General features: G+C 41.2%; 2 protein-coding genes across 2 annotated transcripts; one reads left to right on the top strand and one right to left on the bottom strand.

The window, feature by feature from the left end:
• Positions 1–182: 182 nt before the first annotated feature.
• On the top strand, positions 183–20,273 carry hk1 (hexokinase 1). The gene is made up of 21 exons (XM_070840429.1): positions 183–530; positions 6,122–6,284; positions 8,761–8,909; positions 8,999–9,118; positions 9,342–9,437; positions 9,614–9,713; positions 9,907–10,090; positions 10,636–10,791; positions 11,890–11,977; positions 12,358–12,503; positions 12,729–12,921; positions 13,024–13,135; positions 13,669–13,817; positions 14,988–15,107; positions 15,247–15,342; positions 15,431–15,530; positions 15,617–15,800; positions 15,929–16,084; positions 16,330–16,417; positions 16,732–16,877; positions 18,261–20,273. Exons 1-21 carry the CDS (start codon positions 468–470, stop codon positions 18,406–18,408), a joined length of 2,757 nt encoding a protein of 918 aa, XP_070696530.1. The 5' UTR covers positions 183–467; the 3' UTR covers positions 18,409–20,273.
• Positions 20,274–21,731: 1,458 nt separating this feature from the next.
• On the bottom strand, positions 21,732–27,780 carry tacr2 (tachykinin receptor 2). The gene is made up of 7 exons (XM_070832373.1): positions 27,670–27,780; positions 26,940–27,235; positions 23,240–23,434; positions 22,610–22,760; positions 22,323–22,442; positions 22,143–22,219; positions 21,732–22,059 (listed from the first exon to the last, which is right to left on the bottom strand). The coding sequence occupies exons 1-7, from the start codon at positions 27,763–27,765 to the stop codon at positions 21,732–21,734; spliced, it is 1,263 nt and encodes a 420-aa protein (XP_070688474.1). The 5' UTR covers positions 27,766–27,780.

Raw genomic sequence — 27,780 nt, 5'->3', positions numbered from 1 at the left:
TCAGCAGACCAGCCTATTGCAGTAAAGAGGATGTGGCACTCACCCCCCCACAGCCACTCACACTCTGGCCAATGAGCTCAGAGATAGTGGGCAGGGCTCATGTTCTGGCCCTCCTGCTTCTCTCTCTCTCTCTCTGCCTCCTGCAGTTAAACTTGCTGTCTCACTCATGCTTCCTGGCTTCACTCACATGCACAGAAACAGAAGAGCCGGAGAATCTTAGCCGCATGAAGCAGCTCTGGCTATTTTAAACCACACCAGATTGGATTTAAGATATTTTTATATCTCTTGCTGCGTATGACAGATTGCATGCACAAAGTAAAGCCAAAGCTTAGTGTAGTTCTTTCTTTTTTACCTTTTTATTTTGGATTTTCCTCCATCTGACTGTAGGTGTGTGTGGGACCGAGAGTGTGTGTGTGTGTGTGTTTGTGTGAGCCTGCATGTGTGTGTGAGAGAGAAAGAGGACCAGGATGATTGCGGCCCAGCTACTAGCCTATTACTTCACTGAGCTTAAGGATGACCAGGTTAAAAAGGTGAGTTCTTCCTGTTTCTTCTGCCTCCATTTGGTAAAATGATGTTTGTAAGAGTGAGAGAGACTGATGTGAAGAAGAGTCAGAGGCTGGGACAGGGGAGCATGTGTTTGTAGAGGTCATTGAGTGTACTCAGGCATCATCATAACTTTGCTGTAAGACTGGGGTTTTCCAGCACACTACATGTCAGGAAATGTTTCTTATGTGATACATCTCTTTAAGGAAGTGAATCAAACGTCGAGCATGTCGGGAGAGAAGTGTTCATAGTTATTCCACAATCACTGAGGTTTGTTTTTGTAGTAAGATTTAGATCATCCCGGCTCAGTGAGACGTGACAAACAGCACAGGGATGTGTTTGTCTAGTAAGACCTTTAAGGCAACACCACTCGTGTGTGTGAGTGGTGCCATGATGCAAGTTTTGAGAGGTGTGGCGAAGAGGAGGAGAGAGGAAGTTGGAGGCAATGTTGAAAGGACAGATTAGCAGAGGCATGAGAAGGTAGCACTTGACAAGAAAGAGCAGAGTTATGTGAGAGGTCGCAGAGTTGCTTTTGTGTTCTCATTAAAGTGACGCTCACGCTTTCATTTCTCTCCCCAGAGTTAAACATGTTAGAAAGAGGAAAAAGGGCGAAGAGGCCTTTATTTAGCAACAGGCATCTAAATCATTTTGCAGCAGTCTGTTAACTGATCCTTTAACATGATCATCATCGCTGCGATGAGCCTAGGAATGTACTCTGTGCTTTCTTTTTCTCAAAAAGGGAAAAATCAACTAAGAAAAGTAGCAGCAAAGAACTTGTCTCCATATCTGCTGCCAGCTAATGTCTTATAATATCTCCTGTACCATTAATGTGAGATAAATGAGAAAATAAGTCCCTAAAGCAGAGTCTTGTTGCTTCCTTCAGTCAGGTGTAAAGCATGATTTCTTATGAAAAAGTGAAAGAGGAGAAGAGTGACATGAGGTGACCACTGTGAATGTGTGTCTTGCATAACTACCCAGCTGAACAGCTGCCACAGTAAGACTGCTGGTTTAAAACTCACTGGACCAGTTCTACTCCCCCCTTAGAGCGGTGAGTGAGTGAGTGAGTGAGTGAGTGAGTGAGTGAGTGTGTGAGTGTGTGTGTGTGTGTGTGTGTGTGTGTGTGTGTGTGTGTGTGTGTGTGTGTGTGTGTGTGTGTGTGTGTGTGTGTGTGTGTGTGTGTGTGTGTGTGTGTGTGTGTGTGTGTGTGTGTGTGTGTGTGTGTGTGTGTGTGTGTGTGTGTGTGTGTCAGTGGAAATGGACTTTTCTAGTACGTCTTGAGTGAATGTGCCACATTGTTGCCAGGAAACAAGCATAGCTTCATCCTGTAAACTAACGGAGTCTCATTAAAAAAACTGAGTCAGAGGAAGTTTAGCCACTCTCGGACCAATTTATGTCATCGTATTTGTAATTGCTTGGCTATGTTCCTACACTTGTGGTAATGTCTTAATCACATCTCAGTAAAATTGATCTTTATTCCAAAGCCATGACTCAACGTGTGCTTTATGGTTCACATGTGGCGCAAGGTCCCTTTAAGGTCGCCCCCTGATGATGTCGCATGTCATCACCGGCTGCAGATTCTGCAGAACACTGTTCTTTTTCCTACATAAAAGTTCACAGCCACCACACTTCCTTCCTCCATTTTCTTCTCTGTCCGTAGCTCTGCTGAGTGCAGTGAAATTGAGCAACCTTTATTCGCACAAGGCGACACACAAAGCTGTCATTCTCAGGTGCGCCCAGAGTCAAATCACAGTCTGTAAAGGTAAAAGACATTTATCAGCAGCCAGGATCTGCTGTAATACAACACATCTCCCTCCCTCCTTACTCCTGCTCTCTTCCTCTCCCTGCCTCCCTAAAATAGGCCAGCTTTGAACCATGTGACCATAGGTGACAGGAGGAGGAGGCTTACACACAAATACACCCACACTCACCCGCACACAGTGCTAGGTGTGTTGCTGTTGTGTAGCTTTTCAAAGATCAGGGTTTGTCCAGGCCTCCACGACAACTTCTTTAGTTGAATTTAGAAAACGCACGGCTGAAGATTTGAACAACTAACAAAGCATCTCTTTTCTGTGTGTCTGCTGTTGTCAAAGAGTTTCAGTCAGCTGAGTGCATCTCCTCTTCACTCAGTCCACTGCAGTGTCCTTGACTGTACTCAATGATACACTGTGGGCTGTAAGCGGGCATCCAAAGCAATGATTGTGTGTGTGTGATGTAAGATGGAAAGGTGCAGGAGAGGGTAGTGTAGAGGACAGTATTTTTCCACATGGCGAGGCTGTGTGTGTGTGTGTGCACAACACCGTGCACACGTCCATACACAATGGAGTCAGGTTTCAGTGTTTCCTCAAACTATCCCTCGGTGAAGAGGAGAGCAAGGCATTGTTGAGAAGAGGAATGCAAACAGAAAGGAGAGGGAGAAGGAGAAAAGGAGGGAAGCGGGAAGGAGGGGCAGGCAGAGTGAGAGTGTGATCTCTTCCTATAACTTGAACCAAGCTCCAGGCGGCGGCAGAGAAAGTTGTGTGCCAGAGGTGTGTTGAGGGGTAAACATGCCCTTTGCATGCGTGCAGAGCAGAGGCCTGGTGTCACCTCACCAGGGAATGTCACTTTGCTCAAAATGATTGAAAAAAAACTGGAAACTCCCAAAGAATTTGATTAAATTAAATTAAATACAGAAAATGAAGTCTCATAAGGAAGACGAAGATGAATCATTGTCATTGTACACTGTATTTTCTCTACAACCCACAGTAGAGATATTCATTGGAGCTATGTGAGATCAGATGGTGCCCTGCTATAATAAACTGCTTCAGCATGGTTTCTAGCTGCAGAGTGCTGACTCATAGTACAGGGATGCTAATTTCTTTCCTGCAGCAGGAACAGACTTTAGACGTAGTTTGATGTGGACAATGCATGCTTTTAATCCTCCCCTTTTGTAGCAGTCTGGTCAGCAGGAACACATTGTTACTTATTGCTCATTGTTACTAGGAATGCATTCTCATTCAATTAGCTGATTAGTAAGATATGTGTATGTTAATGAGGCTGTTTAGATAAGAATCTAAGTTAGTTATTCAAGTGCACATATTCTAAATATAAAGTGGTGACTTCACTGACAACACAGTCAAGAACGCTCGTGCCATAAGTGAAAACACTATGTATGAATGACGGTACAGTTGTAGTGTATTCAGCCGCACAGTTCCCATCATCAGTAAGGGTTAAAAACAAACCAGAACAGGAAGAGGCAAAGGGGTGATAAGAGGAATATTCCCATTAAGGGAGCAGCAGTGAGTGGCAGCTGGGATGAGCAGGATGGGTAGGCAGTGTTCACAGAGCACTGTGTTGCAGTGTCAAACCAGAATGGATCCGTTTACCTCAGCTGAGAGCTAGACTGGTGCACAGGACCTGCACTAAATGAATACAAGTTTAAGTTCTTCACTCCCTGAGATGTTTTAGTAAAGGCTAATGCAGAGATCAGCATTCGGCTACAGAGGTCACTTCTTGCTAACTCCACACTTGTTGTTTCAATGTTGTAATGTTCAGCCCCAACTGACACTAACTCAAGTGACATCACTTGGGGCAAATTAGCAACAAATGGCTTTATACAACCTTTTTCACACATGCAGCAGTAACCCATAACATATGTAAACTTTGATGTGTAAAATCAGTGGAGTTGAAGCCTTTTTAACATCATGCAGGATGAATGGTAATGATGGGACAGATTCCCAAGGTTTGGACTTGCAAGCACTCATGACCTTGGACAACTCAAGCTGGCAAAAGTAATTTTCATTTAAAGAAAGTCCTTTATATCAACAAGTCTTTAACAGCTTGAGGAATTATTTGGTAATGCTGCTTGCTTAATATGCATATATTGGTATCCTGTCATACATTTAGTTTGCCCGTGCATGTGGTTCAGGGTAGCAGGAGGTGCAGTATTTGTGTGTGTAGGGAAACATGGAGAGAAGGGGGAGTGTGTTTGTTTGTGTGTGTGTGTGTGTGTGTGTGTGTCTATGGTGTAATTGAAAAAACGCATGCTGAGGGCAAGCCGTAGTGCCTTGAGGGTTGGGAATCCACAAGCACCAACATGTCAGTCCAGTTAAAATGCCTCTTCAAACCACAGACTAGACTTTGGTGTAAAATCGGTGCAGTCCAGCATGTTAACACTACTCATATATGTGTGTATGACGAGGTTGTGAGGTCACGTGTACTCATGTGTGGGCTCCTGTATGACAAGACCATGTGCTAATGAGTGCTCAGCATTGAGACTCTTTTAGACAGAATATAGGGAATGTAACACCTACGGAGTAGTTGCACTGATAAACAGTTGGCCTGTCTTCTCCTCATGTGTGTGACTCTCCCTCCATGTTGACTCACAACTTGTTTATACTATTCAAACATGACTTTATGGTTAAACAGCAGATCATTAATGTTTATCAAATCTACTCATCTGTGCCCGCATGATAAATGTATGATGAAAGCCATAATGAAGATTTGCAATGTCTGGAGAGTCATATCACACCCCTGACTCACATTCTGCAGCTATGTTGCATAAACAGTTTTATTTCAGCGTGTGCTTACTTAAATGTGGTGTTATATACAAGAAGGTAAACGTCTGCTGATTGTCGACTTTACATAAAAAACACTGGATTTGTCCTTTAGAGTCAGCAAACGTACAGTATATTCTCTATTGTGAAATCCATTTCAGTTCCTGTAAGCACACGCCCACCCAAGCTGGCATTGTCCTGAACCAGTTACCAAAGACCAGGATTGTTCAGGAAATGCAGTTAATGTGTGACACCTAAAACAGGAAGGTACAGCACTCCAGTCTGACGTTTGTTGCAATGAGCAATAATTGCTTATGTGACCGTGAACTGGACTGACCCTGTGTGAGTATTTTTAAAAGTATCCCACATATTCTGGTAGTCTGGTGTTATGAAACCGACTGATGATAATCCAGTTATAGCAACTCTTGAAGAGTTAATCCCACTCAAACTCCTTGTCATTTTATGGGGCAGGTCATAATGAACACGACATTTAACCAGGGTGATGTGTCTGTAATATTCTGCTCTGACTGTGATGCAACAATGGATTTCAACAGGATTTATTCAACATCCTGTTCCTGAAAGGCCAGACCGCTCGGGCTGTTGTGTGCTGTATCTGCTACAGTTTACACAGTGGGCAGTTTCAACAGGCAGTCTGACGGCTCAGGGTATACAGTATGTCCACATGTGCTGATAATTGTGTTAAGACACACCTAGATGTGCTTTATCTGTGGGTTTGGTACAACTGTTTCCGTCACGTTGACCAGACCAGATTTCCCCTGGAATTTATTTGTCAGAGACCTTCTTAGCATCATTCCCATCAAAGCCATAATAAAGTCAAGCAAAGAACTTCCTGGTCTAACAGTGTGTCACACTGATGATTTTATTAGATTCTCACTGTGCAATATGACCACAGCATGATAGGTGTAATCAAGGAACTGTCCAGCATTTCATTCAGTCATTCTGCAGTAAAGCAACATGAAAATGTTTGTTTTGTGGCTCTGATTCACAGTTAAGGTTCTGTGCTTTTTTCTGACGCTTATTTTCAGATCGATAAGTACCTGTACTCCATGCGTTTCTCTGATGAGACGTTACTGGAAATCATGCAGCGGTTTCGGAGGGAGTTGACCAAAGGACTGGGTCGAGACACGAACCCCACTGCTGCGCTGAAGATGCTGCCAACGTTTGTGCGGTCAATCCCCGATGGCTCAGGTCGGTGCCTCTAACCCCTACTGTAATGTACTGATGAAGTCAGTATCGAAACCTGTTGCCCTATTCTGTCACTTTAAGTGTCAGCAAAGATTAGGCTGCACAATCAGTTATTCTTCCGAAAGAATACTTCATCAAACCCAAAATGATCTACTAAAAGGACTTGTAACATAAGAAAAGTTTGGTCTTTCATCTACTTTCTCTTATTTTTTTTCACAGTATGTCGTCTACCTCAGCTTTATGTAAAGGTACTGGCATTACAGAGACAGAAAGGACTATTCTGTAACAAAAGCTAAATAGAATTCATTTTGACAAATACCTCTCAGGTCTGGGTAGAGTTGTGTTCAAAATACTTTACTTATGAAATATTAAACTGAGTCATGTAGACACGAGGACTGGATGGATGGATGGATGGATGGATGGATGGATGGATGGATGGATGGATGGATGGATGAGAGGAGCCTTTTATAGTGCCAGTGTTGTGGTCTAAACCAAGCTTCCTGTTGCTGTGAGTCTCATTGCTAAATACACCAGTTGGATTAGATCAGAGTCCCTACAGACAGTTTTTGTTGAAAGGGAAAAAAAACATGCAGACCCAAAGATGTTGTTCATGTGGTAGAAATACCACACTGTTCACTCCTTATCTGGAACCTGAGCTCTCTTGCTCCCTCATGTATACTCTGCACTTAGATATTATCATTCCCGCTCTCTCCCTGTCATTATGTCAATGTCTGCCATGTATTACTTTATCCTACTGCAGTTGTTCTGCCCTTGTATGAGTCAGAACCTCTTCATATCTTGTACGTGCTGTACCTGGAGAGGAGAATGTCCGTCCGTCACATTTATTTCCTTAGTCAGCTGAATTATAATGTCTCTCTCCCTCTCTCTCTCTTTCTCTTTCTCTCTGTGTCCTTTACAAACAGTAGTTAGCAGTAATCCATACTGCCAATGTTACAGAAGACATTCACTGCGAAAGTCAGTTCTTTATTTTCTTACAAATGATTAAACATAATGTATTACTCTATATTATGGGATCGTTATTGTGTCTGGTCAGAGAGAGCAGGAATTAGTCTGATAATCAGTTATCAATAATCTGTGGTGAATACATACATAGATAATAACAACCGATCATTTAAGATAATTAGAGAAGTTTTGTATGTCTTTACATTCTTTTAAAACCATGATTGTAACCATCCTGTTGTTCAGAAGAGAAGCCAAGAGAGCCAAATATGTTTTACTGCTTGTGTCTGCTTCATTTACATTCCTTTCAGATAAATTATCAGTCACTCTGCACTCCTGACCTGCCCGAGCATTCCCATCTGCACAAAAAGATGCAACACTATCAAAATAATATGAAATTACACTGCTGTGTAATTGAAATTATAACTACTTTGTTAATCACTGACTACAATTATTGGCAATGAAAGTATAGGGACACAGACATCTTGTTAGTACTTTTGTAACTGTGTAGTTGTGGTGAAAGCTAGCTGATTTAAAAAAAATAAATAAATAAATACCAGATCACTAAGGAATAGGAGGAAACAGTAATAAGAAGAAAACAGACTGTATGTGCAATGAGTTAGAGGGTACTGCCTGGTTTATCACTTCTTATCAAAGGTCAGTACACTCTCTGAGTCCTATCACTAATGAGCAATGATAAGCAATGAAAGCTATAAACCAATTATGTTCCTATTTCAGACAAAACGAATACACTACAGTCAGCACTCACTACTAAATATACAGTTTGAATAAGTAACGCTCTTAATCACTTATTTCTATTGGACAAAATAACTACTTACAATGTTTAAGACATAATGATTACTTCACATCTGTTCACTGCTTAAACAACATGATCAGTTTAAATAAAAGGAAACAATGGGTTTGGTGAATCTCTAGGTCCGTTGTTTATTCCCAGATGTACAATAAGGACAAAGTTTACTTTACACACAAAGCACCAGTTTGGATGAGCTGTAGCCCACGTGATGTGGCTACTAGAATGCCTCTGTGGGGTTGGGCAATCATTGACTAATAATTATACATGAAGGTCAGCTTGCACAAAAAATGTAAGCAAATCTACAGTGTACACACACACACACACACACACACACACACAGAACAACAAAACAACAGAACAACAGAAGATGAAACAGCTTTAACTTTCCATACACTGCTTCTTCCCCATGTTGCTTATAGACCACACATGTGTCACACTCATTCATGGTAGAGTAGCAGTGAGAGCGGCATTTGTTTGCTAAGCTAACAGAAGGAAGACGCACTGATAATGCATGCATGTCTTCCCAGTTCAAGACCTCAGTAGTTGGATGTGTGTTCTTAAGTAATGTCCACAACCTAGAAAGCCAATGCTGAAACCTTGTAGAATATCATTTATTGAAGAATCTGCTACAAGTTAAAATGTTAAATTATGTAACTCCAAATTGACGTTACCCTGTCCTCCCACTTTTTCTGTCTGTATGTACAGAGAAGGGAGACTTCATTGCACTGGATTTGGGAGGCAGTAACTTCAGGATCCTCCGCGTCAGAGTGAGCCATGAGAAGAAACAGACCGTTCAGATGGAGAGTCAAATCTACGACACGCCAGAGGACATCATTCACGGCAGTGGAACAAGAGTAGGTGTTTGTACTGAAATACACACACATACACACACACACACAGCACAACCTGAGACAAACTCTTCCTCTCTCCACCTCTGCTCCAGCTGTTTGACCATGTGGCAGAGTGTCTCGGTGACTTCATGGAAAAACACAACATCAAAGACAAGAAACTCCCAGTAGGATTTACCTTCTCCTTCCCCTGCCAGCAGACCAAACTAGACGAGGTAAGACAAAATGGAAAATGAATAGATAGATCAACTAATTGAACAACTGCTCAGGGTTCTGCTCCGTTAACTTCTATGTGACAGAGACACTTTTTAGTCTTCTCTTATTCAAATATCTGAAGATTGTTATGCAGTCCATTTACATGAGATGCCACAGTCTCCATTACGCATCAAATTTATCTGCTTCCTTTGCACACTTGACTCTCTCTCTCTTTGCCTCCAGAGCTTTCTGTTAACATGGACAAAGCGTTTCAAGGCCAGCGGAGTGGAGGGAATGGACGTCGTCACGCTGCTCAACAAAGCCATTAAGAAACGAGGAGTGAGTCTTATCTTTTGTTTCATGCTCGCTCACACTTCAGTTCTGTTGTCTGAAGTTATCAACTTGTTTTTCCATAATCTGGAATCTGGTGAAAGTCAAACTGGGATGCAGAATGGCACAGATCAACCACAGCTGTCCAAACACTTGCTTAATGTGTGTGCTTTGATTTGTCTCAGGACTATGATGCTGACATCATGGCAGTCGTGAATGATACTGTGGGAACAATGATGACCTGTGGTTTTGATGACCAGCGCTGTGAAGTCGGCATTATCATTGGTACAGTGTGATAATCTTTGATAACAGTGTGCATTTGAATGGTCGAGGGAGTCAAATAAGCAGCAAATTAGATAAAACTAATATTAAAACAGCTGTGTGTGCATAACAAATATTTGTAAGCAGTTTAATGGATACATCTAATAAGTAAAATAGAAATGATTAACTGTTAGGATGTGCATTTGTCTGTGTTTAGGCACTGGCACCAATGCGTGCTACATGGAGGAGCTGCGTCACATCGACCTGGTGGAGGGAGACGAGGGCAGGATGTGTGTGAACACTGAGTGGGGAGCCTTCGGAGACGACGGCAGGCTGGAAGACATCAGGACAGAGTTCGACAGAGAGATAGACCGAGGCTCTCTCAACCCTGGCAAACAGCTGTACGTTAAACTAAAACCGTGACAGCCTCGTTCATCCCGGAGATAAAGTAAAAGCTGCTTTTTAAGCTGCGAGGGAACCACAGAATCAGCTGATGATTATCTGCCAGATACTCACCCTGCTGTTTATGCATTTAGACTAAAACAAAAAACCTATAAACATCACACTAAAGGATCGTACAGGATCGCAGTGATGTACCCCCTGCTGTTCCATCTTTAGATAAATGTTTGCTATCCTGCATGTTTGCTGCCTACACAAGCAGTCACAGAGGTCCTGCATTCTGTTAACATGACGAGCAGAGAACAAGGAAATGCTCTTTGTTGGTTCTCTGCCACTGTTTTTGGCAAAGCCTGCTTTTATAAAAATGTGAGATGCCTGTAGTCCCACCATGAGGCGTGCAGCGTCTGAATCAGCACATTGATTATAGATTATTCTTCTGAATTTACAAGCAAATAGAAAAGGTTCGACTTCATGGTGTGGTAGTATGGTACAGCAAGATTTATCCAACGCTCAGGATATTTAACGTTTCTCTTTCATTCTGCCATAGATTTGAGAAGATGGTCAGTGGTATGTACATGGGGGAGCTGGTTCGTCTCATCCTGGTGAAGATGGCCAGAGAGGGCCTGCTGTTCGAGGGGAGGATCACCCCTGAGCTGCTCACCAAGGGGAAGTTTGAGACCAAACATATCTCAGCCATAGAAAAGTGAGTCACACATTCAAGTTTCATGCATTTTTATTAAAGGGAGCCACAAGACAACCTAGACAATCTGGTCACGCAATTTAAAGAATGATGGATGTGAGTGTGGTGGCTGAATGAGACCAGCTGTCAAATAGATTATTCATTTTATGTATTTATGTTAGACTTGGTTAATGTACATATTCTAATTTTCTTTTATTGTAAAAGGCAGGGTACATTAAACACAACTCTTTCCAACATTCCCCTGGGTATAAAAAGCCACACTAGCTGTTTACAGCCTCGCGCAAAGCAAAGGTCGTGCTTGCAATAATTTATTTTAATGTCATTATCTCGAAATCACAACTATTTTCATTATCTCAAGATAATAAAACTCTTTTTTTGGTGTTAACTGATTATTCTCATTTTCTCAAGAAAGCAAAAGGCAGATTTTTCAAGATGAAGAGATAATTTATCATGAGAAATTGACTTTTGTTTTCTCTCGATCACGGGATAATTCTGGACAACTCAAAAATGAGTGTGTGGTTCATTTAACACACACCTGATTTCAGGGTTTAAGATCATGTCATGACTGTCAGCACTGATCTGAATGTTATCTCTAACAGACACAGAATCCCTGTAGTAGATATTGACTGAAGTAGGCTACAGTGTGATGAGTTGGTCAATAATGAAATTTTCAGCTTAACCCCCAGAGAATGCTTTTTCACGCCTTCAGCCTTCAGTGACCTGTCTGAACAGTAATAAGTGCTTCTCTCTGATCCTTTCTCCTGTTAAATAGGACATTATTATCTGGCTACTTGTCTTTCCACTCACACATGCTAGTATGCCGCTTCTTTTCTTTGATAAACATTATAAGTAAGGATACAACAACCTTCTGTTTTCTCATAATAACTGGTTGATTCTCTCGTTATTTCGAGATAGCAAAGCTCTTTTTCTTGAGATAAAGAAGTAATTAACTTGTGATCACGAGATCATGGCATGAAAAAAATAATTGCAAGCACGACTGTTCTCAGCTTCCATAGTTACATGAAACTAAATCATAAAGCTGAAATCATATATATTTGTAGTCCGTCAAAGCCTCTCTGTCTCTGTCTCTGTCCTGTTTAGGAGTAAGGAGGGGTTGTCCAAGGCCAGAGAGATTTTAACCAGACTTGGTGTGGAGCCTTCAACTGACGACTGCATCGCTGTGCAGCATGTGTGTATAGTTGCTGAAATGGCACTTGAGTCTTTGGAATCCTTCTTTTTAGAGATTCCTCTGAAATAAAGGAAACGATACATGGTTAAAGTATATTCAGTATATTCAATATAATGTAGTACCTTGAAACAAACTATTTAAAGTGTATGAATTTTTTTTTTAGTAGTTGTGGTGTATTTTAACACTTTTGTTCAGATGCATTCAATTGGAAACATGATCATATAAATGTATACATGTTTTTCCAACATATCTTAGGTTTCAGAGCTCTGGTGTAGCATCCAAACAGACTTTACATAAAATGAAAGGTTTGTTCATCTTATTCAGTTGAGTAAGTTTGGATGTGCTGCTTGATGGATTTCCCTCCTCCCGTCCTCCCCCAGGTTTGTACCATTGTGTCTTTCCGCTCTGCCAACCTGATATCTGCCACACTGGCAGGCATTCTACTGAGGCTTAAGGAAAACAAAGGTGTGGCTCGACTCCGCACCACTGTAGGCATCGATGGATCTCTATACAAGATGCATCCACAGTGAGTGATAAGATTAAAGTGTAAGAATTTCTGCTTGTTTTATATGTTCTATCAGCACTTTCATTTGTTTTCTTATCTTTTTGATTGTATGAATCTCATTGCTCCTCAAAAAATCATTGAGAGCTGCTGTCAGGTGTTTGTTTGTATATACTGTCTAAAGAAGACCACATTTCTTATTAAAAATGTTCTAAATTCAGCACTTAAACTCTCCTCCATCCGTATCAGATATGCACGTCGTCTTCATAAGACAGTCCGTCGTTTGGTTCCAGACTCCGATGTTCGGTTCCTCCTATCAGAGAGTGGCAGTGGAAAAGGAGCAGCCATGGTGACAGCTGTGGCCTACCGACTCGCCGACCAATCACGACAAATTGCCCAAACACTGTCCGAATTCCGCCTGACAACTGAGCAACTGCTGGAGGTGAGAGAGAGCGAGATACTGTAGTTGTGTGTGTGTGTGTGTGTGTGTGTGTGTGTGTGTGTGTACACTTCTCACTATTCAAAATATTCTTTATGTCTCCAGGTTAAGAAGCGAATGAGGACAGAGATCCAAAATGGCCTTTCAAAGAGCACTCAGGACTCTGCGACCGTCAAGATGCTGCCAACCTTTGTACAAAGCACTCCTGATGGCACCGGTGACAGACACACCCCCACACACACACACATACACACACACACAGCCATGCAGACACACGTTCATGTGTGTGTACGTCTGTGTGCACAATCTCTGACTGCACCTGCACACACACGTGCGTGTGCTCTCTGAGCGCTGATTCCTGATGGTTAAGAGTCACACGTGTGCGCACGCATCCTGAGATCATTACTCAGCAGCTTAGCCGCTCATTAGCTGGTTCACACCATGTCACACCACTCTGTGACTGACAGAGCCCTCAGCCACTGATGATCTGTAATCACTGAAACATCACACCCACCTTTCTGTTGTGACTTTTTTTTGGCAACTTTTAAAATCTGGTCATAATATTACAACAACAGTATCATTTTAGAGGGAGAACATACTATGTAAACTAAGCAAGGACACCATGATTGGACGTAGGGTACCAAAATGCATTTGCAGATTTAGCATGTGAATGATATAAAACATGTATGTGAAAAAAGTCTGAGCTGTGGTTTCTATGTTATTGATCGATCTGTTTGTCCTGTTATCCAGAGCATGGTGACTTCCTGGCTTTGGATTTAGGAGGAACCAACTTCAGAGTTCTGTTGGTCAAGATTCGTTCTGGCAAGAGGAGAACAGTGGAGATGCACAACAAGATCTATGCTATTCCCCTGGAAGTGATGCAGGGCACAGGGGAGGAGGTGAGCTCCAGCTGCCATTGGACCCATTATTCAGAGTTAAAGTGACTGAAGCCGTGCATATATTGCCTTTGAGTGGAAGTAAGGAAGATGGGTGTGTAACATTGAACTTCACCTGGTGATACCTTGGTGGTACTGTAAAGATGAGGGTAGTCAGGTAGGAGGTCACAGCTGGCTCTGAGGTTGACAGAAATAGAGGTTGATTTGTTGAGATTAGCATTGAGTAGAGAGACTTTAAATCATAGATTTTAACTTGTGCACTGGCTGGAGCTAATCCTGTCTGTCACCTTTAGCCTTTATAGCCTCACTCAACCTCTTCCAACTGTTTATCTTCCTCCTGAGGAACACAGGACAACAAAATCAGAATAGAGATGGCACTATGTTATTGTGAATTAGCTTATTTTGCTTATTTAGACTTCTGGCTAAGACTATGCCCACTCTGCTATGGGACAACGTGTATCTTTTTATTATTTTTAAAGTATGTGCAATTTAGTGATAATTTCCACCATATCCATGTCCAACTACAGTCTGAGCAGGGGTCTAATTAGTCCTCAAATTAGGCAGAGAGCTGTAGGCAATAGTTATAAATGAAGAGAATAGTTATCTGTCTAGAGTAATTGACCAGTGATGTAGTGCATATTGAATAGTGTCTGCCCCCAGTAACTTTAAGCTTTAACTTAAACACTGTATTAGATTCAAAGCATGCTGCTCCTCAGGCCACACCTCAGTCAGTGATTTCATAACGTGTTTCCAGTGCATAATATCTGCTGTGACATATGTGCTATGACTTCTTTTTTTTTTTACCTTTGTGATTATGGTCTGGGTTACTTGCCTGAAAAAATGAACAGTGGTCCACTAATTTCCACCTTTCTCTGTTAGGGCTCTGTATCGCCTGCAGACCAGTCAAATTATAGAACAGTTCTCTATGATTACACCTCTAAAATGAGTAAATTCCAATGCTACATCCTCAGTCAAATAACAATTAATTTATGTGTTCTATAAAATCCGATTTGAGTTTATCCAGTGTCTTTTTAATTTTTGGATCCTATGAAGGTAGAATTATTTGATAAAATTGCCAGATATAATATTAATCTGGCCAGTAACAGTAAAAATACTAATGTTGTTGATTTAAACACTGTAGTTTCACATGTCGTCTCATCTTTCTTCTCCCAGTTGTTTGATCACATTGTGCAGTGTATCAGCGACTTCCTGGACTACATGGGGATGAAGAACGCTCGTCTTCCTCTGGGCTTCACCTTCTCATTCCCGTGCCGACAGACCAGCCTGGACGCTGTGAGTGCACGACTCTGCCTTCGTCTCGGCTCTCTCTTAGCTTGAATCAGCTGCATCTCGAAACCGAACCTGTTCATTTTGCCCCAAAATGTTTTCAAAATATCAACTTTTAAAGCAGCAAGTGTGTGTTTGTGTGTAGGGCATCCTAGTGACATGGACCAAGGGCTTCAAGGCAACAGACTGTGAAGGAGAAGATGTGGTGGGACTGTTGAGGGAGGCCATTAAGAGGAGAGAGGTAGAACATGAGGAACAGAATCATTCTGTTAAACTGTGTGCTGTGTGTCCACTGTGATGATGCATGACATTATGTGTTTCCCCTGCAGGAATTTGACCTGGATGTAGTGGCCATAGTGAACGATACAGTGGGAACCATGATGACCTGTGCTTATGAAGAACCCACCTGTGAGATTGGACTCATTGCTGGTTAGTTTCCTTTTTTTACCAACTCATTTTGATAAATAATCAGTTTTCTGTGCTCTGTCCGTCTAAAAGCGTGTGTCTGATTGCAGGCACTGGCAGTAATGCATGTTACATGGAGGAGATGAGGAACGTTGAGATGATAGAAGGAGACGACGGACGCATGTGTGTCAATATGGAGTGGGGGGCTTTTGGAGACAGTGGATGCCTTGACGACATTAGGACAGAGTACGACCGCGCTGTGGATGACTTCTCCCTCAATCCAGGCAAACAAAGGTTAAAATCCCCCCCCTCTCTCTCTCACACACACACACACCTGTATTTCCTGGACAAGTGTCCTTACAAATCCCAGCTATTACTGCTGCTATGAGCTTCTATTTATGTGTCTGTTTTATGCTTTTCAGATATGAGAAAATGTGCAGCGGCATGTATCTTGGTGAAATTGTGCGGAACATCCTGATAGATATGACTAAGAGAGGATTCCTATTCAGAGGGCAGATTTCTGAAACCCTGAAGACGAGAGGCATCTTCGAGACAAAGTTCCTCTCACAGATAGAGAGGTAAAACAAGAGCAGCGTGTTTGTGTTTGTTAAGTTTAGAGGATTGAAACTGCATTTCTTTGGTCTTCTTTGGACTCTTGTCTTGCCAGGCTGTGAAAGTGCCAGTAGGGTGCACTTCATTAGTCCCCTTGTAAAACATCTTCTGCAACAAATCATCTTTGCTTATCTCGCTGGCTACTGATGTTCTTATCCTTTCCTTTCCCTTCTGCTAATGGTTCAGTCTTTATGTTTTTGTCTTTCTCCAGCGACAGATTGGCTTTGCTGCAGGTGCGATCCATCCTGCAACACTTGGGGCTGGACAGCACCTGTGATGACAGTATCATAGTCAAAGAGGTAAGGCATAGAGAGACACATTAAATTAAATTCAGATGTGTTTTTCAAATTTTTATCATAAAAGTAGAATATACTGCAACACTGTTGTGTAAGTGTACTTATAAACTGGCAGCTGACTGTATGTAGTGGCCACTGTGGACACAATACTTTATCACACTTGTCTTGTGAAAGAGGCAGGCACAAACGGGCATGTTAAGTTATATTTGTTTTCAGTGTTTGTGGAGTGATATGATATATTCTGGTTCAGCAAACTGTGCAGGTACAGTCTGTTACTGGAAGTGTTGCAACCGTGACAATGGTTTTCATTATTACAGGTTTGCGGAGCAGTGTCACGGCGTGCAGCTCAGCTGTGTGGGGCAGGAATGGCGGCCGTGGTCGATAAGATCAGGGAGAACCGAGGACTGGCCCATCTGAACATCACTGTAGGGGTGGACGGGACACTCTACAAACTACATCCACAGTGAGCTGATTTCATCTGTAACTGATCACACAAAACCAAATACCGAAATACCTGCACATTTCGGAAGGAGAGCCATAATCTCTGAGATTCGGCTCACTTTGGTTGACCTATGTGGTCAGTCATGGTCCACAGCTGGTTCAGTGACCACCCATGTTAGTCAGTAGTTATCTTCCATCATGGAAGTTCTGCAGCCCCTTTCCTCATGTGTATACCTCCTTTGCAATCAATGGACGATGCATTCGCAGATATAGTAGAAGCTTTTCAGATCTGGATTCGCCATGTTAGCGATAGTTCCCTCACTGTTTGGCAATGTTGAGGAGGTGCTGTGTTTTATATTTGATTATAAAAACATTAGACATTTAACATATTTTTACAACAGCCTATTGTACAGGCTGGCTATGGAAAAGGCATAAGTCTGATACGACATTGATACTAGTGCTTGAGCGCGTGAGTGTTCAGTTGATTCTTAGAAATGTCTGCTCATATAATGGTATGTGTGGGTCAGTTGTGAGAAAAATGCCATTTTGAGAAGATATAACATTGTTTTGAGTGGACACTTTGGATTAGTGTGTAGAGTTTTGACAATATGAGGTGTGCTTTCAGAAAACATATGTAAACACTTGAGACAAACTACAATGTCCCTGGGGTGGGATGACTGTGCAGAAGACTAAACCAAACAAAGGCAGGTTGAACCTGTTGTGGACAACAAGCTGCAGGCCGTTCTGTCTTTGTCTGCTACTTTTTAAAATTTGTCCCAACAGTTTTTCACAGACATCTCATGATAGATTTGACTTGCTGTTGACGTCAAGCCTTCCAAAGCATTTGGTAGGAAATCACTACAGTTGATAAATGCATATAAGAGGCAACACATTTTTTCTGCAAAGGAAAAGTTCTGTCCTGAGCTGCTAATCACAGGCACTGGTCTGATATACAAATGTAATGTCATGTCAAATAATGTAACGATGAGAATTCTTTTCAGAACCTGATGGCCCATTCATTAAAAACTAATGATGACTTGATCGTTTTCTAAACACTGAGCCAGAAAGGTTCATGGCCTGTAGAAGACATTACTCGTACATTATTCATGCACATAATGTTCCATCATGCTTCAGTCGTGAACTTAGTAAGTGCATGATGTGTCAACAGTTGGTTCACCATAACTAGAAATATCATTCATGATAAGGTTACATAGGCAGACGGCTCTGACCAGCTTTGTGGCTCCTGCATGTGCTAATTGTTAATCATGGAACAGTTGGTCTCACTCACTGTAGTTTTAGAGCCAAATCCTCTCACTGTTACATTTCAACTGGCTCTTTTTTCTATGTGGCACAACGTTCATTGCATCCCTGTTAATGTTGTGTGAAATCTTTTGTCTCTGTCCAGTTTCTCCAAGATCATGCAACAGACAGTAAATGAACTGGCTCCTCAGTGCGACGTCAACTTCCTGCTGTCAGAGGACGGCAGCGGGAAAGGAGCTGCACTCATCACAGCCGTAGGCTGTCGGCTGAGGCAGGAGCTGAACAGTAAATAGAAAGTATCTCTTCTGTCTCCCTTCTTCTCTATGTTCTCCCTTCTCTCCTCCCCTCTGCTCTTCCCCCTTGTCTCCTTTCCTCCTGAATCAAACCAGTAAGTCCAGTCAATGTATCACACTCCAGTAGCTGCTGTAGCGTGTCCACAAGACAGAGCGGGAAGGAGATAGCTATAGTTAGATAATGTTTTATTAACCATTGTAACAATACCCAGAGTCTTAAGGGTTTTGCAGTTTTGTGATTTCTGAGGTAAAACTTATCATAGAGGTAAAACATGCACATTCAGCTCCTGTAAAAATGTGCAGGGCAGAGAAAGCCCACACACTCCTGCAATGATCCCATGAGCTGTTTCTTATCACCATCTGGAGGATTCCTCTGAGAACTGCAGTCTGTTAGAATAGACAGAGAACAACAGTTGCAAGACAGTTTTCAAGTGTTGCAGAAAAAAAACATTTATTCCTGCAACATGTTCAGTAGAGGCAGCCAGGGACATAAAAACACTGTTTTCGACCAAAGTCACCAAATTGTGTCTGCTGTGTGCTGTCGGCTACTCACTGTTTGCGCACCAAGCCATAAAAGGGATATGAGGTGATGCATAAATGTGTAATGATATGAAAGGGAATATTTTTGCTTTAAAGTTTTTAATATCTTGCCCAGATATAATACGATATGTTATACATACAGTACACTGTTGCTATTTATTTTATTTTTATATGGGGAGATGTTGAAACATGTTACTGTTGCAATAACAAGGCACACAGAGGAGGCCATCGTCTTCCTCAGAGGGTATCTGTCCTATAGTTGAGGCTTTAATAAACCACATCAGGACTTGACTTAAGAGGGACTTCGACCATGCAGGGAATGCCATGTCATTTGCTTACTGAATGTGCAGATTTGGTCTAATTTATGACAACAATCCTATTCTACTCTAATGTATTCTACTGTAAAATATGTCCAAAGAGCACTTGTATTTTACTAAGTAGAAATCCTGTTGTTGGTACTAATCATAGCTGCTGATAAGTTTTTGTTGTCTTAAAAAGTGCTGGCTACTCTCATCATCACAGTGAGTCTTACCAGGTACTCAACAACAGCCATGAAACAGGAATGTGGTGCTAACACGGATACCAGTGGAATAACAATGGCCAAACTGTGTGTACAGTAGCTGAAAGTTTAGGGGAATTGAATAAAGCGCGTCCCTATAGTCACTCACTGTACTCTATATGCTCCTACAGGCTCAGGAGGGTGTTTCAGTGAAGTACTGTACAACTTAGTCAAGTAACAATTCATGCAAAGTCAAAAATATTTATTTTTCTCTGTAAAATCAAATATTAAGTACTATTAGCGCTATCAATGATACTCATTGAAAGACCGGTGAATTTGTTCACTGGCATTCTTCTGAGACATATTTTAATTGTTGAGGCTGGCCTGTTGGGTTTTTTTAATCGTAGACAATAAAGACAAAATGTTCAGGGTCAGCACAAGGTACTGTAGCTACCAGCTCACTGGCAGTAGTGGTGCAAGGATTGATTGATACAGTACATTTTACTGCCATCTTTGTCAACCACAGTTACAGTTCTGGCTTGTGGGTACAGATTGGCACAAACCCAACCTGGATGTAACACTGTTAACAAATCTTAGTGATGACATTGCAAGCTAGTATGATTGCCATTCCTACCTTCTATTCAAACTGCCAGTAAAAAAAAGTGCCAGGCTCTCCAGCAGGTCCTGGTTACCCTAGATCTTCTCCAATGTAATCTGTCTTAAAGCCAGCCCACATCAAACAGACACTCTTTGCTTCTGTTCACAGACTGTATCTGTCCAACACTGTCAATCAATCAGTCACTAAATAAAGACAAACCTGTGTCAATCTGATGTTGTGGTTTTCTGCTCCAGAGGTTTTGCTCTGGTGTAAGTACAGGTTCTCTTTAGCGGTGTTGATGGAGTAAGACGAGATGTCAACATCAGGCCCTCTGCGGTGTCCTTCAGCAAGACACTCAACCTGCACTGTACTCAAACACCAGAGGCCATGTTATTACCCACAGGATTATGTCTAATGTAGAGCTGAGGGAACACTACACACACACACACACACACACACATACATATGCAGTCACATTTATTGACTTAACATTTAACATTTTATCAACTTTCATGTTGACTACAAACAACCAACCTGCTCTTGTGTAGATAACAAGTACTGCTTCACTACGTCAGTGTGTTTTATAAAAGTCAAAATGTTGTTACAAGGAATCAAATGGTTTTTCTCTACATTCTGAAATGTTAACAAGCTACTTTTTTTTTTTTTTTACAACATCTTGACGGTACTGCATATATTTATATACTCAATAGATGACAATATTTCACATTTCACATCAGATTCTTCTAGGTAGCAGCACTTTGACTTTTCAATATGGACTCTGAGCATAAAAAAGTTACAGGTACAACATATGAGCAACATACTATGATGAATGCACACCGACATGTGAAAGGAAAACCACAGTACAGTAACACACACATGCTAGTCATAAATGAGGGACATCCAGCAGATTCTGTGAAACAAATCCACGTCTGATTTTGCTTTAAAACTGTTTAATAATCAGAAGTAATCAAGAAGTTTCTTCAGTTCTAAAGTTAATTACTTTATACCACCGTGCTTCTCACCATCAGTATGTATCAGTGAAGGAAATGAAATATAAAGTATCCCTTTGAGAAAAAGCCCATTTCTAAAAAAAAGAAAAAGAAAAGTCCAGGGCAGTAAAAAGAAGAAAACACACAAAAATAACCATATTAAGGCTTAGTGCTGATGCCAGTGGACTATTCATCCATTCTATCTCTTAAAAAAACAGTAACAGTAATCACAGATAAATAAAACCTACAGCTACACAAAACATCCAGTTCACATCCTTCCTCCAAAGGAGAAACATAAAAGTGATGGAACAGAAGTGGCCGATAGATGGATTCATCTTCAGACTTTCCCACTAACAGCGATCACTAACAATGCGAGAAGAACCCTCTCTGGCTGTCCAGTGTACCTCTTAATGTTAAAACTACCTTTTTACATTCTCACATGACCACGGTGTCATTAGCAAAACAGCCACCATTCATTCATATATCACCTTAACGAATCTGTTTAATGGCCCAATGTCAGGACCAATGAACAAGGCTTTTCTTCAAGGTTTTCCATGAGGATGACTGTGACCATAGTCTACTCAACCACGGCTGTCAGTCGGCTGGCTCTATTCTGTTTTTCCTCTTTGTATCAGCTCTGTTTTGGCCGTAAAGAAACTTTTTGCTGCCACATCCTCACGAGGATTTGTTTCAGAGGTCAGTGGAAGTCCTGCATTAGTTTGGCAGCTGGGGATTTGGTATCACTCAGCCTCTTCGCTGCATGTGTGCTGTATGTTTTTGATAATGTTGGTGTTTTGTGCTGCATGCAAGCATTTCTGTCTTCGTTGGACTCAGTGCTGGCAGCCATGTTTGTGTCGGAGGGGGTGACTATTTTGATGGAGGTGTGTGTGTATGTGCTGTCATTGCGGTGGCTGCGCGTCATGGTGACTCTGAAGGTGTGTGTGTGCTGCAGTTCCATCTTGTCCTCCTCTGACAGTTTGATGAAGGGACACCAAGCAAACGCATGACGGAAACCAGCACGAAACCTGCAGAGAGAGGGGAGAATTGTTTTTTTTGTCTTGATTTTAAGGAGCTTGAAGGAGTTTCTAGGAGTGAATATACCTTTTACCTTTGGTTTAGACAGCAGTAAATGATGGGATTGTACATGGTGGAGCTCATCGCCAACCAGAATATGGCCAGGTACACCTGACAAGGAAAGGACATATGATGATGAATAAATAAATCAGCATCTGATGAATAAATACAAATTATTTCAGAATTAATTACAGATAGAAATACAATTTCTGACCTGTTGAATGTATTGTTGTTTATAAATGTCTTTGTTAAATGATCCCAGAATGAAGTAGGTGTGATAGGGCAACCAGCACAGTGCAAATGTCACCACCACGACAACCATCATCTTCACCACCTATGAGAGAGAGAGGAAAAGTAAGCCAGTGAAGCTATATTCTAAATTCCAGGTCTGATATTACAGCATAGCTAATCTAAACATTTGCTGGTGATGAGGAAATAACATCTAAAAGCCCTGATTTTTATCTGTAGTAGGAAAATAGTAGAAAAACATAAGTGTGAGACCTTTCTCTTTGCTGTTATCTGGCTGTGGTAATGATCCGTCGCCTCACCGGGGATGTGCCCTCCCCACAGTGACCGACCAACTAAACTATAGGTCACCAGCATCACCAGCAGAGGGAGCACGTAAATCAGCAATATCACTGCAAACTGGTAGCTGCAGGGGGAGAAAGAAGTGGTAAGTCATGTAGTGAGTAAAGAAGTGTAAGACTTGTCCGGTGTTACTACGATTAGAGACAGTCAGTCCGTTCACATGTGACTGTGGAGGTACTTTTTTGTATTTGTGTGATTTCTATGTACATATCTCTCATTCTTTGACCATTTGATTATTTGACGATACTTAGAGATACTGGTTTTGCTAAGAGTTTACTAACCTCAATGATTAACAGGTAATTGTTTAAGGGTTTCAGACATTTTGGGGATGTGACTCCATATTTTTCCTCTGCCAGCATAGATTACTTTAAAACAAAATACATTTACTGACTCACCAACACTGAAAAGTGAAGTCATGATATCTTATAAAATTGAAAATCATAATCCAGTATAAAAATCATGATTGGTACGTCATAGTAAATGGATGCATCAGATGTCAGTCTGTCTTCTATCTGTGTTTTTTCATTCATCTTGCTCCTTCACCTTAGTTGATGTGTTCCCCCGTACTCGTCAGGCCAATCAACCATGCACACAGTTCTGGGGTAGTAAAATCTTGTCGCGCTGTAGTAGCACTGCGGGAAAGCCAGGGAGACTGCTGCAATCCAAATCAGGGCAATCACAACCTTGGTAGAGGTGGAGGAGAGACGGGGCTTCAGAGGGTGGATGATGGCCATGTACCTGATAGAAGATAAAAAGGTTTATTCATTCCTAGCTATCTTTTACACAGTCAGAAGTCAGCCTCTCCTCTCTTTATAAAGCCCATTCAGTCATCCATCAAACCATTAGCTAGGAAATAATGGCTTTAAATCTCTTAAGTGAAACGTTCCTCCTGAGTGTTCCTCCATGATCAGTCTATATATAAGAATTGATATTGAATTACACATTTTGTGGGGAGAAAATGTTTCTTTTCTTAACATCTTTATTTTTATGGTCTTAATATATTTTTTAATGCTGGGCTGGGAATATGTGGTATATGAGCTGTCAGGGTTACAAGAATTCTAGCCGTGGGTGGGAAACATTGTTGTTTACTTGTTTGTTTCCCCCGTCCTTTTCCTCCATCTTTGACGGGGGATCAGCTCCATAAAATACAGCTCTCCTCTACAAAGAAAAACCACGCTGCAAAATATGAACAAGCTCCATATTTTGTGTAGTATTCACAATTATTTAGATTATTCCAGGGTTCATAAATGCTTAAAACTGTCTTGATTAAAGACTGATTAAAGATGTAGCTCTCTTTTCTTGATTTATTTACTAGCTAATTACAATATTTAACTCCTCCCTGCACATCTGTGTGATAGAAACAGAATTCAATGTACAGACAAAGAGTGTAGTGATTGATATTTATCTTCGAACATAAAATACATCTCATGAATGTGTATGTGTAAAAATAATAATAACTAATAATCATAATAGCCCTTTATCATGATATCCAAAGCAGTTTATGATTTAAGATTAAAATGAAGATTTTATGGAATCAAAGGAAACGTTTTAACCAAGTGAATGAACTGAATAATGAAACAGAGACTTATTAACTGCAGTAAATATAGTAATATAGCATAAATGAGCATCCATGTATGTGTATATCTGTTGTGCAAGAACAAGAATTGTATGCATAAGGACGTAAAATGGTACAATGTACTCCATTTAATAGAACACATGAGAAGTAGTGCTCTCTGGTGTATCCACCTAATTTGTCCTCGAGAAGTTGTGTCTATAATGATAATTAATACCAATAATGGTGCAGCCATGGCAACCCATCCTGAATCTTATGCATTTTATTATATATTAATAACAATATTACTCAGCATTGTCACCATCATGATTGAACTATGACTATAAATCATTCATTTGAATGATCCAGGATTAACAGTATGACTGTATTTGAATGGCTGTGTGTCTTCTTCTTATTTTTACTTTTATGATGTGAGATCCTGCATCAAATTTAGTTCATTTACATTAATGATGCCATTTGGATGCGCTGTTGTGTTCTATTTAAATTAAGCTCAGTGGAGCATGACTGAAAAGAGAATATTTCACAAATGAAAAAAACACATCTGTGAACTTGTCACCTAAATGAGGTGAACTCTAAAGCAGAAATATTAACCATGAATGAAATAAATCATTTGTAAACAGGACAGAAGAATGTTACATCACATTTTCAGGTATTCTGGGTCTGTTGAGTGAAGAAATCTACTCTCAGGTCTTTTACTCACTTTACATGTAAATGAACTCTCAGGCAGACCAACCTCTAAAAGGCTAAAATTAGAACTTTTGGGGTTGCTGCTGTGGCGTGGATATAGCAGATGATCATACACCTTTTGTCATTTTATGAATGCAAATTATGCTTCACAGTTTGTGTGTGATTGGATGTTTTCTGCTTGCTGCTGCAGCTGATGACACCAAAGAAAAAAACCTGAATCAAGTTATGTAAACTGATGATTCCAAAAACTGGAAACCACTGAGAGGAAATAATCAGGTTATCAGCAGATTTTACACCTGGTCTGATCTCAGCGTATGGCTCAATCATCACTACATCTGTCCTTAGCCACAGAGAGCCATGTATCATGCACGTCACATGAGAGAAGAATGAATCCGCTCCGATGAAGTTCTCTCCTCTGGAACAGCTGCACTGCAGTGGACATACAGTCATCAGTGCTGCAATAAGTCCTATTTCTGTACAGTTTATAATGTTCAGTTTGTGTCAGAGGTGTGTGGATTGACCTCTGTGGTCGTTCTGAGGCCATAATTAGTGATGTCGTTGCGCTGAACTGGATTATATTAACATTCTTACCCAATCATGTTTGTGAATGGGGGTAGACAAAACAGTAGAAACACGTGTCTGTACAGTTCAGTTTACACCATCTCTAACTGCAGCCTCAGAAATGAACAGTGACTTCTGTAATACAAGACCTGCTGCAGGGCTGTTGTACTAGATTGTACAAGTGTACCTAATAAACGTGTATCTCAGTATATATATACACTACTCACAAAAAGTTAGGGATATTCGACTTTCAGGTGGAAGTAGGGCATTTAAGTAGAAGCATGCAATGGTAATTTTATTCATCTTAAACAATTTATTGAAAGAAAATCTAACAACAGTGGTAGGTATACCACAACAAAAAAATTTCAGTGTCTCAATAAATTGGGATGTGGCCAAAGGACGTCCACTCCTCTCCTTTCTGTGACTCTTCCAGTCTCTGTATCACTGTTACAACCTCCTGATGACACTCTGTGACCCTCTAAGCTCAGTGGACACCTCCGTCTGAGGACTTCCTGTTTGAAGCCTCGCAATGGTGAGGTGCTGCTGATCAATTGTTAGGTGTCGTCTTGGTCTCATGATGTCAGAATGTGAACAGCTTGATGAGGAGGACTGTTTAAATACCAATTCTAACTGAAGCAGGAAATGTATTGGTCGATTCATGGATCAAACCTGTTGTGAATGTTGCTGTTAAGCTTCTTGTTAGAGAACAGCAACTTGTGCAAAAAGTACTGAAACACTGAACAGTTGGACATGTGCATTCAAAAGTTTAGAGAAGGTCACATTAAGTTCACCTGGAAAGGTTAGAATGCATTTTAGGTTCATCCTGAAATTTCACCTGAAAGCCGAATATCCCTAACTTTTTGTGAGTAGTGTATATATCATATGTTACAGCGCCAGTCTACGATCAGACAGACCATTCACCCTCCAATAAGCATCACTGACATCTGTATCTCTGCTGCTCGTTGACCCATCTCTTCTTCATGCAGTATTTTCCTCTGTACCGGATGAAAAGTTGCTGCTGCTGATATCAAGTGATGCTCATGTAGCTTAATGAACAGTAATTATACAAGGAGTTGCAGTTCACTCACTCAACCCCTGAGTGACAAAGAATCTCTGAAAATGAAATATTCAGCTATGAAGAGATGTGGTATTAGGCCTGTCTCTGCCTATAAAGACCAAGGACATTCTTATACTTGTTAATCACAATTATACACCATAGCTAAAATCCATGAAGAATAAAACATTAATGTACCGCATGTCCTGTAGTAATGGAGCTGTTAAGAGACTTATTCGTGATTGCAACTTGGTTTCGGTACTACTGAGTTGACAGTCTCAGTAATGTAAGGCTACTCTGAGAGACGTTAAATAGTTAAATTGACCTTTGATATGGTCTTTGCACTTCTTGTGACAGAGCTTTCTTACCTGTCCACTGCGATGGCAGCCATGGAGTAGATTGAAGAAAACATGGCTGTGATGGGGAAGAAGTTATGAAATCGGCAGTAACCCAGGTCAAAGTACCAGTCATTGTGAAGTGCAAAGACAAAGTTGAAAATAGTGTTGAAGGTTGCCGTGGCAACATCGGAGAAGGCCAGATTGACGATGAAGTAGTTGGTTACAGTCCTCATGCATCTATGAGCGAGAATAATCCAGATCACTGTGACATTTCCAGTGATGGACACCAGGATGATGAGGGAGTAGGCTATAGCCCACAGAGCCACCTGGAGGGGAGGGGAGGAGAGGAGAGGAGAGGAGAGGAGAGGGAGGGAGAAGAGTAGAGGAGAGGAGAGGACAGGGAGGGAGAAGAGGAGAGGAGGGTGGAGGGAAGACGAGACAATGGTGAGATCAAATCAAGGATTGAAAGAAGGAAAGAAATGAAAAATGAATAGCTAATAATCTCCCCAAAATACCATGTTAATATGGACTTTGCCAGTTCAGTTCATTCATGTACATCACGCAGAAAAAACATTACTGTCATGCAGACCGAGAAGATGCTCTGTAGCAGCTCTAGTTACTTTCTGTCTGCAGTCACAAACACCAACACTACAAGATCAAAATACAAAGTTAAATGCTTCCAGGCTCTGCTGGATGTGACTCCCCCAGTGAGAAAGAGTTGATCCTGACTTTCATTTCTGATGTCTCTGTGTTGTCCCACCTGCCAGTCAGGCTGCTGGAACTGATTCCCAGTCGTCTCGTTTCCGTCCTCGAGCCAGTCGGTGGACACTGATAACGGGAATGAAGTGGCCTCCATGCCTCGTTCAATTTG

This window comes from Pempheris klunzingeri, chromosome 1, assembly GCF_042242105.1.
Source record: "Pempheris klunzingeri isolate RE-2024b chromosome 1, fPemKlu1.hap1, whole genome shotgun sequence".
NCBI classification, from domain to species: domain Eukaryota; kingdom Metazoa; phylum Chordata; class Actinopteri; order Acropomatiformes; family Pempheridae; genus Pempheris; species Pempheris klunzingeri.
This window is presented reverse-complemented; position numbering and strand designations above follow the sequence as displayed.